Raw genomic sequence first — 14,495 nt, 5'->3', positions numbered from 1 at the left:
TTCCTCTCCTTCCTCTCTCCATCCTCTCTCCATCCTCTCTCCCTCGTCTCTCCTTCCTCTCTCCTTCCTCTCTCCCTCCTCTCTCCCTCCTCTCTCCATCCTCTCTCCCTCGTCTCTCCTTCCTCTCTCCCTCCTCTCTCCCTCCTTTGCCAGGCCACTCACCCCAACATGCGTACGTATTATTTCTGCACTGACGCAGCCAAAGACATGGAGTCGTGGATGAAAGTCATGACGGACGCTGCCCTCGTCCACTCTGAACCAGTCAGAAGGTTGGTACTCACATGGGGACGTGTCCAAAGGAAAACCAATGATGGTTGTAAAAATAAATGTTTTATTTTATTTAACCTTTATTTTTCCAGGATATCCCCATTGACATTTAAAATCTATTTTCCAAGAAGTCCTGGCCAAGACGGCAGCATGTTAGTTTCACACATAAAAGCACAGATCCTATCCCTGGCAGAGATCAGTGGACGGCCAGAAAGGAAGGCTGTCAGAACACAGGACTTCTGACACTTCAGTTATCTTTGATATCTCTTAGAAATCTTGACTTGTTGTCCCTTTATCCCTCTCTTTCCTTCTTCCCAGACTGGACAAGTTGAAAGTGGATCAGCGGACTCCACAGGAGTTGAACAACTTACTGAACCACAGAGTCTTAACCCGGCCCGAGATCCAGAACAACGAACGCAACCGTGAGCCCGTGCGCCAACACTCTCTATCTCGAGCCGACGACAAACGGCAAAAAGACCTAGAGAAACACAACGGCCAGAGGGAGCGTGAGTACTACACCTTACAGAGAGACGGGGAGAGGTACTCCCTGAAGAAAGACGGCGTGAGCTACATGCTTCAGACGGATGGAGAGAAGTATCTCCTCCACAAGGATGGAGAGAAGTACATGCTGCGAAAAGACGGCGAGAAATCCTTGCTGCAGAGAGACGGAGAGGTGTACGCAATTCACAGGGATCTGGAGAAGTATGCTCTCCAGAACGTGGACGAAAAGTGCACTGTGACGCAGACAGAGGAGAAATATACTCTCTCTAAAGATGGAGAGAAGTACCTGCTCAAGAAGGATGGAGAAAAATATGCTCTGCAGAAAGTAGGAGACAGGCACACACTTCATAAATATGTTCCCCAGAAGGAGGTGAAGAGACAGCTGTCCTTAAGGGAGACAGAGAGGTACGGCATCATGAGGGAGATGGAGAATAAATATGGTACCATACAAGTTGTGGACAAATACGGCACTCTGAAGGAAGTGAGGAAATACAGTACGCTCCGAGAAGGGGATAAATACGCTACTCTCAGAGATGCAGGGAAGTATGCTACGGTCCGTGGCGGGGACAGATATGGCTTCCAGAGAGACCCAAGTGCAGAAAGGTCTCTGACTAAAATCAGCAGCATCAAGCTGCAGCCGGCTCAGGCCGCCGCTATCGCAGCAGCGGTGTCTGCATCTCGCCAGGGCCAGGCCAACCTCAATGTCCAAAATCCTGTGCAGGTCAATGGCTCGGGGTCCAAGGCAGGGGACCAGACTGGAGACTGCAGCCCGGCAGAAGTAGACAGCAGCCAGGCCATGGGTCAAGGAAAGTCCCCTGCACCGGTCCAGGAGCCAGAGAGAGGCCTGTCCAGGACCAACTCCATGCAGCAGCTGGAACACTGGGTCCGCACACACAGGACAAGAGGACTGGATGATGACTCAAGGAGGTGAGACTGACTGGCATGCGTATGTGTGCTTTCCTAATTGTACCGTTATTTCTGGAACCATTTGGGGAATTATAATGTCAAAAACTGTTTTGCAATTTCAATTCCACCCTCTGCATATGTCAATAGAGCAGAATGAGGTCGCCGAACAGTAAATAGTTTATGACCAAGTTTCCAACAGAGAGAAAGCAAAGCTGCTTTGCTGACAGATTTGGACCAACAATCTGTGGAGTTTCTATGAAGAAGCTTTCGCATCCAAATTAGTAATTAAAATTCTTGGCAATTAATTCCTAATCTTGCTATCATCTCTGATGTTCTATTTAGCCACAAACTTGGAGAGCATTCAGAGTCAGTTTCATTGTTTTGGTATCAGCAAGAAAATCTAGTTTAGTGTAAGTAGTAAAATGAAAATCAATAAATTACCCTAGAGCACAGAGGTGATGTATTTTTTAGTGTTCATGTCCCCTTCAAAGACCTGATTAGAGCAACGTATGGCTGCCTGGGTCCAGATATGTATTCCTTAAGTTCAACTACAGCTATAAGCACTGATCTTACATAAGGTGAAAGACCATTTCTAAATATATCTTGTAGTTTGACATTGTTATACTGTCGCATGTAGTCTTTATACACTCTACGTGTATTTGATATGAGAAAAGATCAGAAAGAAATATTTTTTATTTGCATTTTTACCTTCATCTTTACCTTCTGTGACACCAATTTAGATTTCCAAACAATGGATTATTAATAATAAATGATCCTGGTTGTCAACATCCCAATGAGAGTAAACTTTGTCATGGTCCAAACCAAAGTAGCATGGTCTGTTAGCGTCCTGTTATACTCCAAAACAGACACGGATGTGGAACAGAAGCAGTTCTGTTTATACTGCACTGCAGTTGGACATTCATAAACGTGCAATAGGTGTGTACAGTCTGCATGCACAGTCTCAGAGCAGCCTGGTCGCACGGAAAGGCATGTGAATGACACGATAATGTGCAAGGAAAAGGCGTATTATAGGAACACTGTTCTTGCTCTAAGTGTTCATTTGTACACCATGTAGTCTGTACTGACTGCAATGTACATGCATCCGCATAAATGCTACGCTCAGAGCTAGTGACGTAGAATAAAAAGGGATAAAGACGGGCGAGCAGGAGGGGAGGTGGATGGGTCCAGGGAGGGAGGATATCGCTAACCCTGTGGGGGGTACTACGGGAATATGAGGTACCGAGGTCCGTGTTACGAGCCATCCGGTCTTTGTATAACCAAAGTGAGAGCTGCGTTTGTATACTCGGCACAAAGTCAAACACGTTTCCGGTGGGTGTTGGCCTCGCCAGAATTGTCCCTTGACACCGATCCTGTTTGTGGTTTTCATGGACAAGTTCTCATGGCACAGCCGAGGGGAGGAGAGAGTCCGGTTTGGGGCCTTCAGAATTGTCTCTGCTCTTTGCAGATGTTGTGATTCTGGTGGCTTTATCAGACCGTGACCTTCAGCACACACTGGGGCGTTTTGCGGCCGAGTGTGAAGCGGTCGGGATGAGAGTCAGTACCTCCGAGTCTGAGGCCATGAGTCTCTGCCGGAAACCGGTGGACTGCTCCCTCCAGGTTGGGAGTGAGTCACTGCTGGACAGGCGGTTCGGTGCGGTGTCAGCAGTTTTGCGTGTGCTCTACCAGACCATTGTGGTCCAGAGGGAACTGAGCTGGAAGGCAAAGCTCTAGATTTACCGGTCCATCTATGTTCCAACCCTCACCTACGGTCATGAGCTTCGGGTAGTGACCCAAAGAATGAGATCGCGGATACAAGCGGCCAAAATGAGCTTCCTTCGTAGAGATAGGGTGAGGAGGTCAGACATCTGGAGGGAGTTCGGAGTAGACACACTGCTCCTTTGCATCAAAAGGGGCCAGATGAGGTGGTTCGGGCATCTGATCAGGATGCCTCCTGGACGCCTCCCTTTGGAGGTTTTCACCAGTAGGATGGGTACATCTGACTGGTGAAAACCAACTGCTGCCCCTGCGATAAGCGGAAGAAGATGGATGGATGGATGGATTCGTACAGTACTTACATACTGTGAAACATTACTCCTGCTGCTCATTAAATCCCTGTAGCCATCTGAAGGCAGCAGAACTGTATGTTGATGCATCTGCAGCCTCTGATTTGAGAAGTGAAGTCAGAGTGCAGTGCCATTATGTACTGCCATCCACTGTGTTTACCTTTTAATCATGTGGTGATTAGCGAGTACTCCCTTCTCATCAGTTTGTCTGTTTGCTCTCCCAGTGTTACGTCCTACCAGACCTTACCCAGGAACATGCCCAGCCACCGTGCTCAGATTGTGCCCCGCTACCCAGAGGGCTATCGCACGCTGCCCCGCAACAGCATGATGAGGCCCGACAGCATCTGCAGCGTGGCGGGCTCTGTGTACGACCGGGCCCTCCGTCCCGCCTCCACCACCACCGTCAGCACAGCGGAGAAGAGAAGGTCGATGAGGGATGACACCATGTGGCAGCTGTATGAGTGGCAGCAGAGGCAGGCCTTCTCCAGGCAGAGTATGGCTCTGCCAACAGGTACCGATACCACAGACAGATTCAATACTACTTCCTGTCCTGCTGTAAGAGCAATGACAGAGTACTTTCTCCATTCTAGCCTAGAGTCGGCTCAGAAAGCTAGGATATATAAACATATATAGAAAGCTCGGTATATAGCTTACTAACCCTCTGACATTTTGAACATCCTTGTCATGAAAAAAGAAAATCCAATGAAATGTCATTTGTGCTTTTTATTCATATTTTCTTAAGAATTCTTTTCCTTGCCATTCAAGTTTGCAAATTAGCGCTAGTAATGTGGCCTTGCTATTCTGTTAGCAACAATTTGAGATTGGGTCCAACCAGCCTTACCGGGCAAGTCTCTGAATCAGATTCCTTTTACTGGGTTCATTTGCTCTCAGCTCTGTTAGGAGGTGCCGTTTCTGTCAGGTTTCTTTTTCTAATGGAAGGTCTTCCCCCAGTTCAGTAGGTAAATCACAGTGTGTCTATGTGTCCAATCACTCTCATTTGATCCCAGTCAGTGGCTTTACAATAATATAATAAAATAATAATATAATAATAATAATGTCATAATATTTATCAGAGCAAGTCTTTTCACATTCATGCAGTTGATACTCAAATGTGTACTTTTAATAACCAATTAAAATGAAAATATAACAGAAAACAGATTGAAGTGCGTAGGTACACCACATGACATCTCTGTATTCCCCATCATGAACGTTCCTTCCTCAGACTCAGATGTGCCTCCAGATTAGAGCCTGTAAACAATAAGACACATTTTCTTAATATAGGATTGCAGCTCCATCTTTCATATGTCTCTAATATTGTGTTTTTTCACTACATTGACTTTGTAAGAAGACTGCCACCATCATTACTTTTATTTGTGTGTTGCAAATGAGGGGGACTGCCCATTGTTCCGAAAATACACACTCTCCGTGCGACTAGCAGAAGCGCTTGGTTAATTATTATGCAGAATACATCATCGGACCTTCCCGTCTTGTTGCCTTAAATGCCTTCATTGGTTGGGTTGGTTGGTTAGGTTTAGACATGAGGAGAGGGATTAGTTAGGGTTAGGGTAAGAATATCAGGGTAGGCCAACCAGAGGCAGAGTAGGGCGGGTCATGCCTTCATTGGTTGGGTTGGTTGGTTGGTTAGGTTTAGACATGAGGAGAGGGATTAGTTAGGGTTAGGGTAGGAATATCAGGGTAGGCCAACCAGAGGCAGAGTAGGCGGGTCATGCCTTCGCCATGGTAGGAAAATAATTAGCCATGTGCCGTAACAGCCTATTGGGGGCCGTCGGAACAATGGCATGGCACCCAAATAAGATCAGCCTAAAACGTGTTATTAGGCATTATTTTGTACCCCTCAATAACGTTATATCTTATGTCATCACTTTTTTTAATCACTTTTTGTTGAGTTGTTTTTTCTCTCTATTTTGAAACATAACTCAATTTCATGACCATCACAGAAAGTGCTGTAGACAAGGAAAGCTTCTTACTCCACTTGACTTTCTTTTCTCCTCCAGGTGTTGGGCTTCCAGCTGTGGGTCATTACGGCACCCTGCCCAGCACAAAGACCATGGGTAACATCTCCGAACATGCCGTGGCGCACTCCATCCCCACCTCGCCGTCTCATGGCTCCCTGGCTCTCTACAGCACCTTCTCCCCTCCTCGCCAGCAGGTCACTCACAACGCCAACAGCCCCCAATCTGAGGTGTCCTCACCCGTCTTCAGGGGGGACGTGACGCAGAACCACTGGCACAGGACACACCTCGCCAAGGTAGAGGGCATGGCACTGGAGATTGACTCAAATGATAAGTAAATATAGGTAATAAAATAGAGTTTCCTAGTGAACCTTTTAAGGAAAAATCAAGTATGAGAAGATGAGTTTTCCATATAAAAGGTGAAATGTGTAATACCTGGCCACCTGTTCCAAAGAAATGGGGGGCAACATTTCACCTGTACTACTGGGTCCATACACGCATTTACAGTCATGAGTTATTTAAAAAATGCCAGTTACTAACTAGCAGTTGAAAAAGAATACGCAAAATTCAACCAAACTGCTGAAACTCTGAGAGCCGTGCAAAATAACACCGCTATCTGATAATCTTCCCATGTGGCGTCGGCCTGTAGTTTAAGTTAGCCATCGGTGTGTTTACTATGACACTAATCGCAGGCTGTACGGTCCGTGTAGCCTACACTTCAAATCCAAAGTGGCAGAAACAAGAAAACCGCACCTTCGTCTCATTCCCCCTTGGCCAGGAGACCACTACCGCCGGGAGGAGAGCGGTTGGCACTCGGCAGCTTTGGAGACGGATGCCCAATCAGCGGCCACAGATACTTGAATTCAGCGAGTACAAACCCGAGCACCGGGAGTCAGCGGGCTGGTGGAGCGCTAGGTCTAACCTGTATCATAACAGAAAGATGGCTAATCTGGCGGAGAGGCAGGGCGGTCCCCTGGGATCAGACCCCCGGTGCTGGGGGTCCGTCTTCCGGAGGCGGGGGGGACGAGGCGAGGTTGCCAGTCGTTTTCTCTTTTCTGCCCCTTTGCATTTAATCCATTATTATTGACGAGCCCTTGGGGCGGCTCTACTTCTTGGTCCTCTCATGTTGGACTCAGAGTGACTCACTATCACCTCTCAGAGGAACAAGTGGTATTACAAGACAGGACGGGCTGGTAGATATCTAGATATATCTGCAACCTAATACATTGACGTATTAACGCATTAACGTCAAAACAGTTTTTCTTCTCTCTCACATTCTTTTAATAATGTTATTATTAAAAACCCTAACCCTTTTTTTCTCATGGAGTCAGAAGTCTAGTTTTCTCTCAGAACACTTGAATTACAATATGCTGAAAGGTTATTATGGACTTTCTGTCCAATGATGCCAAAAATATACTGCGTACGGCAGGTTTAAGTCATTTTAAGTTAATCAAGAATACCTTAACTGAAATTAATTCAACTTTGATGAACCTTCTTCTGTCAGATTCACTCCATTCTCATCCCTCTCCGCCACAGTACGGCCACCCAGCTGACCGACGATCCATCGCAGCCGGCGTCCCTCCTCCGTCCATCACCCCGCAGTCCCTGCAAGGCAAGACGGTGAGTGTTCTCATGCACCCCTCTCCTCCCTCACACTCCATACTATGAGATTCAAACTGCTGCCCCCCCTGATTTCAGTAAACTCTTACAAAGAGTTCATAGAGTTTTGAGAGCATTTACACATATGAGAACCGCCACTGCCGTGCACTCATCGAAACACAACTCACACATCTATCTCAATGAAGCCTCTTATTGCTAGAAGGGCTTTTTTCACAAAAAGCCCTTCCAGGGACAGTTGTTGCAAATTAGCATCCGCTACAAGCACTATGATACTGGCATCAGATAACTGTTTTTAAGTTGTCTATGTACATTGTATTGGTCCCTATTAAATAAACCATGAATGAATGAATGAGTCTCTAGTCAGTGAAGTTAACGCCAACCACGACTGTTTCTTAACCCTACCTAAGTGGTTGTGTTGCCTAAACCTAACTTCCTGTGAAAATGGAAGCTTATTTTGAAAGGACACTATGCACAGGCGTATATTGACACGCCGTCCATGGTCCGTCCAAAAGTAACGCTAGACGGGTACCCCGTGCGTCATTCTCCGATGCAGAGGGGCGCTGACCAAACGGTGGAATTTAATGAGTTGTGAGTGAGACCGGATGGAACATACAGCGGATACAGAGCAACATTAGCATCTTAACTGCCGTCTGCCGTTTGGTGCTGGGCGGGTAGCGTACAGAGCATTCATCAGAGCTGCCGGTAAGACTGAACCAAATGAGATTGTACTAAAAAAGTGCAGTAAAACTAAAAAGCGTTGGGAGTAAGTAGGTGTTGACTTGTTAGCCAGAACCGCTTCATAAAGCATTAATATGTCTGTTAGCTTACTGTGGAGTTTTTCTGTGAATGAATCTGAAGTTTCAACCCTGCATCATACTGTAGAACTTCACTATACTGTACGACTCTCTCTTGTAGAAGAGATCTTGATCTCAATGAGATCACCTTAATAAATAAAGATGAACTGACGAGATAATCTAGATGTAAAAAGAAGAAATGTGAGGCTGGGGGCTGACATGTAGCAGTTGAACAGAAGCAACATAGTCATCGGCGTATAATATCTGTACAGGGTTAGAATCGTTTTTACCGGACAACTAATCATCAGTTGCAGTAGTTTCTCTCCTCTTAAAGGTCATCAGAGTCACAGCATCATGTGTAATTTCAACCAGTGGATGGGTGTGGTTGGTGTTCTCTCCTCTGTGTGTTGCTCTGTGCAGCCCGAGGAGCTGACCCTGCTCCTGATCAAGCTCCGCCGGCAGCAGGCGGAGCTCAACAGCCTGCGGGAACACACAGTAGCTCAGCTAATGGCCCTGGGTGTGGAGGGGCCCAACGCTAAGGTCAGCGCTGACTGTATACAGTATGTGTGTGTGCATGCACGCATTGTGCTTTCCCAGCCAAGCAGTCAAAATGCCATATTCTGTGTTTATGTGTATTCACAAGGGGAGGTTCCTTGCATGAGACTGTTAGTTTACTCAAAATGAAATAGCTTTCAGTGTGTTCTGAGAGAGTCTCTGAGCTAAAGACTGTACACTCACTGCGACTCAAGCTATTTGTTTTTGTGTTGGCAATTAAAGTCGAATGGTCCCCCACTTTGGTCCCGACTGAAATATCTCAACAACCGTTGCATGAATTGTCAAGAAATCCCACTCATCACCCCCAGAGGATGAAGTTATCCAGTGAAATAGCTTGACATCTAGCAGATACCTTGGCACATAATGTGGTTCAGACATTCTTTATTCCCATACGATGGATTCTTCTGACTTTAGTGGTTCGCTGACTTGCATCTAGGACCACCAACAGGTTGACATTTTCAGAAGAACTGCCATGAAATTTGATGCAGACGTTAATGTTGATGATTTGTAATCAATTTGGTAAACTTCTTCCAACACACTGAATGCCAAACGGCCCGTTGAACTGTGGCAATGCTTTAGTAAACATCTGAAAATATAACCACAAAAATAATACAGGACAATATTACAGGAACACAAGTATCATAGGAATTTACCTTGGGGATATGGAGGACCAGTACCACAGAACTTATAGCAGGATTCTTGGTACCAGTTACAACAAACCCAATAAGCTGTGTTCACAAGTGGGAAGTGAGGTCATGTCCCCCTGCCAGCTTCTGGCAGGTAAAAATCATAAAGCCTCATTGTGAGCTGATGAGTAAGACACACCTCCATGTGTCCTGGAGATAGGACACGTCTGTCCTCTCCATCCCCAGGTCAACAGTGCAGTTACCATAGCAGCAATGCAGGGGAACCAGATCATTCTAAATGATTGGCAGCAAGGTGTCGAACAGTAAACCCAAACTCCAACTTCAACAAAGTCACAAGTTCACTGTAGGCATCACATCAGGCTACTGATAGACATCACATCAGGCTACTGATAGACATCACAGTCACATGACATGTTTGACCAGTTGTAGGTGATGTCGTATTTGGAGACATTTTAATGTCAAATCTATCATTTGGCTCTATGAACTGTATGAAACTCAGTTTCATTTTGGAGTATTGATCTAGCATTAAGCATTGTTGGGGATTTATGGGCTTTCTTTTGCACCCATGTATGTGTGTGTTTGAGCATGTGTGTTTTTGTATGGGGGTGGGGGGGGGGGGGCACTACTCCTGTCCATGCATGTCGGCTTGAGGTCTCTGTGTGGTTGTGGATTTATAGGAGCTGATGCATCAAACAACTTGTCATCTGTTGTCTCTTTTGAGCTCGATGTACATCGTGAGTGGGCTGTTTTATTAACCAGATCAGTTCTTATTTGGAGGAAGTTCTTTCATAATGCATGTACAGTCGGTGTGCCAGACACACTATCTGGTATATCAGTTTTCAAAATTGTTCTGCAGACTTGCAGTGCAGTATGTTGTCATGTATCTTGGGTTTACTGCTTTAAATTTTGTAAATTTCGTGATCCATATTGCAGAGTATATACACAGTATACAGTATATACTGTATATATACTGGAAAAAGAAAGTTCGGAAACTTGTGTTTGGTGGATTATTTCTCTGTTGTTACAATACTAATTGGCATTGTATTTTACATCGTTGGAAAGCCTGTTTATCTACCTTCGCAACGATGTCCAACTTGTAAGGATCATGCATTTGTGGGATGAGCAGCACAGCTGATTATGTGGGGAGCGCCCAAGAACAATGTTCCAAAATGCTCTGCCAATGGTAAACAGTGTATTCTCATAAGGCTACCAGGAAGCCTGCAATGACTGCCCTTCACCGTCAGGCCCGTTTGCGCTGGTGTCGACAACACAGACAATGGAACCTGAACATGTGGGGGAATGTCATGTTCAGTGATGAGTCCAGGTTCTGTCTGCCAAAGTTGGGTGGCAGGGTCAAAGTATGGAGACGACGTGGAGAACGCTATGCTGATTGTTGCACCGATAGAGTAACAGCTTTTGGTGGGAGCAGTGTCATGGTGTGGGGGGGGCGGCATCTCCCTCACTGGCAAAACAAGGCTTGTCATCATTGAAGGCCATCTCAATGCAGGGAGATATCGGGATGAGATTCTGCAGCCAGTGATGATCCCATATCTCCACAATCTGGCACCTAACTTCATCCTCCAAGAAACAACGCCCCCCCCCTACAGAGCCAGGGTTATCACAGACTACCTCCACAATGTGGGAGTAGAGAGAATGGAACGGCCTGCCAAGAGTCCACACCTCAACCCAACTCAACATGTGGGATCAGGTTGTACGTGTTAGAGTGACCAACACAACCACGCTGGCTGACCTGCAACGAATCCTGGTTGAGGAATGGAACGCCATCCCACAGCAACGTGTGACCAGGTTGGTGACCAGCATGAGGAGGAGGTGCCAGGCTGTTGTGGCTGCGTATGGATCTTCCACCTCTACTGAGGCTCCTGACGGTGGATTAAATGAATAAAGTGTAAAATAGCCAATATGTCTTGTTTGTTCCTTGTTACTGATAGAGAGTTCAATCATCCAATCCACCAAACAACTCAAAACAAGAGTCAACACCAACAGGAGAATACACTGTTTACCATTGACAGAGCATTTTGGAACATTGTTCTTGGGCACTACCCACATAATCAGCTGTGCTGCTCATCCCACAAATGCATGATCCTTACAAGTTGGACATCATTGCGAAGGTAAATAAACAGGCTTTCCAACGATGTAAAATACAATGACCATTAGCATTGTAACAACAGAGAAATAATCCACCAAACATAAGTTTCCGAACTTTGTTTTTCCAGTTTATATAAAACGGCTTAACGATTTGCATGTGTTAAAAGCTAGCGAATATCATACATAGATATAACATCATGTTGTGATATGAGACTAGATTCTGTATCATGTTGAAATGGTGATAGTGTTTAAATATAGTTTTTCTTCCTGGTCTTGAAGACTGCATTGCTGTAAAGTCATTCATTTTCTCAACTTACTGGACTGAAGTGAACAGTGCAGTAGTAGAACAGTACTTTAGTCCTGGCTTTGTTTTGGCTGTAAATATCTACTGAATGTATCGGCCAGGCCTCCATGTACGATGTGTGTTATGAACAACACAGCACAGGATCCAGCTGCATGACTGTACAGTCATTCTGCTCTTCTGGATTCATGATTGTCAGCCACAGCTAATAGCTTTGCAGTGTTGGAAGCATACTTTCTGCCTCTTGTGTGACCACCTTGTGTAACCATGCTATAACCAGACAGAACGTTGATATTGTACAGATCCGAACGAACCCGGGATTATTATTCAATGATGTTTTTTTTACCGTTCGATGCCAAACCTTTTAAATTTCTTTCTCTCTACAAGATCTGTGCATGGCAATTAAAGAATAGTTACAGTTGGGGATTAGGACAAATGAACTATGGTTAAGGTTAGGAAAAACATGTTCCTCAAGTTTAGTCTCACTGAAAAATAAATATAATATGTATATATATATAATATAATAAGAAATAGATCATGAAAGATGCAGCGCTGCCTTGTAAATAGTGCTTTCTCATCACATTCTTTGCTTTCCCTTTTAATGATCTCTTCCTTCCTGTTGAAATGTGCTGTTGACTCCCTTCTTCCATCCTCTCCTGTCACCCTTGTCACTTTTCCTGCTTCTTCTCTTCCTCCTTCTGTGGCTACTGCAGACTGATGTTCTTTCTCATCATCTCCAGAGGAACCTTATTTACCTGGACAGCCAGGTGAGGACTTCCAAGCTTCCTCCTGTCTGTTTCCGTCTCTACTGACTCAGATTCAGTGCACCGGAACATTTAAACCCTTTATGAAAGCTAACATTGTAGACGACTCACATGCATGTACATTTATGATAATCTCTGTCCTGTCTATTTTTTTTGTTCATCTTTTTTCTTTACCTCTTTATTATTAATTAACCATTGAAGCAGACTGCACTTGCCCGCTGCTCTGGTGTGAATTTACATGAATAAATAGAAGACTATACTGTAGACTAACTACAGATAGCACAGAACTCAGCTGCCAGGCTTTTAACCAGAGTAAACAGGTTTGAACACATCACCCTCCGTACACTGGCTTCCAGTATGTTTTAGAATAGATTTTACAGTTCTTTTAATTACTTACAAGGCACAATATTTTCTGACTCCTCACTATATCTCAGATCTTTTATCCTTGTACGACTCTGCTTGTACTTTGAGATCTGCCGAGGGCATGGGCCTTTTATCTGCTTTAGTCTCTCGGCTGAAGACTGAGGGGGACAGAGCTTTGAGATAAGGGCCCCGAGGCTCTGGAACACCCTGCCCGAGGAAATTACACAGACTGAGTCAGTGGCTTCTTTTAAAGCTAAACTCAAAACGTACTTTTATCGCACTGCCCTCCCTGATTTCACCTGATTCTAGTTTTTATTCTGTTTTACAGGTTTTACTAGTTTTATTTGCATCTTGCTCTTTAGTACTTTTATTTTGTTATTAGCCTACCATGTATTTTGTTTTTATGTGAAGCACTTCGTAACTTTGTTTTGATAAGTGCTATATCAACCAAGTACCTCGTCCCGGGCTCAGACATTTCAGTGTTCTTCCTTCTCGCTCTCCACATGAGAGTTCGGAGGAATGGAACACAGTGACGTGACGTCCATCATCACAGGCGAACCCCTTGGGCCGGTCTTCCCAGGTCTATGTTGACCATCAAACAGATACTGGAACACCGAAGGACTGGAGCCCCAAAACACAGGAAGTTCTTGCATTTCGCCTTCCAGGGGATAGCCTACGAGTATAACAGACTACCGTTCAGCTATTTGCTGGCCCAAACAGAGAATCTGTGATTGTGAGCCTCAGAGCACCTATTGTCTCTGAAGGCTCTCCACATTCTGGGACTGGAGAACAGGGGGGCCGACCTCCTGTCAAGAGGCGGATCTCTGCCAGACGAATGGAGGCTTCCCCCTGAAGTGGTCAAGCAGATTTGGTCCTGGTTCGGGAGAGCGGAAGTGGATCTGTTTGCCATCCAACGCAACACCCACTGCCCGCTATTGTTCTCCCTGTCACAGCAAGATGACCCATCCCTGGTGGTGGACGCATTTGCACACATGCCATGGCCAAGAAAGCTGCTTTACGCCTATCCACCGCTCCATCTCATCCCTCCCCCACTGGAGAGAGTGAGGCAGGAGCAGTTGTCAGTCATTTTGATAGCACCAGGTCGTAGCTCGGCACCATGGTACGCAGAACTGACTCAGATGTTGGCAGCCCAGCCCTGGACCATCCCCCAGTTCTGGGGGGCCCTGTCTCAGGAGAAGGGGGCAATAGGCGCAATGCCCACTCTGGGCCCTCTGGTCACCCTCTTGAGGCTTGGCTCCTGAGAGGGACAGGCTGAGGAGGGCTGGACTGTCAAAGCGGCAAGAGCAGGATCCACCACTGCTTGCTGCAAGGCAAAGTGGTAAAGTGTTCCTCATTTAAGGCATTAAACACCTTGCTGCTTGCATTGACCTCACCTAAGAGAGTATGTGAACTGACTGCCATGTTGGTGCACCCCATTTTCTTGATGCTTTATGGAGACCACAGCAGGGCTACTCTCAATTTTTCTTCAATTGCAACCTGGGTTCATGTGCATCAAAGATAGCGGAACAATCCATTCACTTTTAGCCTGTTTATTCCAAATCACATACCATTTCCAAACCCGTGTCTTCAATAAATATTGTCCCTACTTCCAGTCAGTGCTTTGAAAAACACTCA

At 45.6% G+C, this 14,495-nt stretch overlaps 1 protein-coding gene across 10 annotated transcripts in view; it reads left to right on the top strand.

The window, feature by feature from the left end:
* LOC119484208 (pleckstrin homology domain-containing family A member 5-like) overlaps nucleotides 1–14,495 on the top strand; it is a 57,251-nt gene that overhangs the window by 20,972 nt on the left and 21,784 nt on the right. For 7 of the 10 annotated variants that reach the window (XM_037762890.1, XM_037762887.1, XM_037762895.1 and 4 more), the window contains 7 exons: nucleotides 154–269; nucleotides 586–1,695; nucleotides 3,962–4,248; nucleotides 5,753–6,006; nucleotides 7,247–7,330; nucleotides 8,545–8,664; nucleotides 12,447–12,500. In XM_037762890.1, coding sequence (XP_037618818.1) covers nucleotides 154–269; nucleotides 586–1,695; nucleotides 3,962–4,248; nucleotides 5,753–6,006; nucleotides 7,247–7,330; nucleotides 8,545–8,664; nucleotides 12,447–12,500 — 2,025 coding nt within the window. The remainder of the gene's footprint in view (nucleotides 1–153; nucleotides 270–585; nucleotides 1,696–3,961; nucleotides 4,249–5,752; nucleotides 6,007–7,246; nucleotides 7,331–8,544; nucleotides 8,665–12,446; nucleotides 12,501–14,495) is intronic. The other 3 variants (XM_037762896.1, XM_037762894.1, XM_037762891.1) reach the window with 2 other exon arrangements.

The sequence above is a fragment of the Sebastes umbrosus genome, unplaced genomic scaffold, assembly GCF_015220745.1.
Source record: "Sebastes umbrosus isolate fSebUmb1 unplaced genomic scaffold, fSebUmb1.pri S37, whole genome shotgun sequence".
NCBI lineage: Eukaryota > Metazoa > Chordata > Actinopteri > Perciformes > Sebastidae > Sebastes > Sebastes umbrosus.
This window is presented reverse-complemented; position numbering and strand designations above follow the sequence as displayed.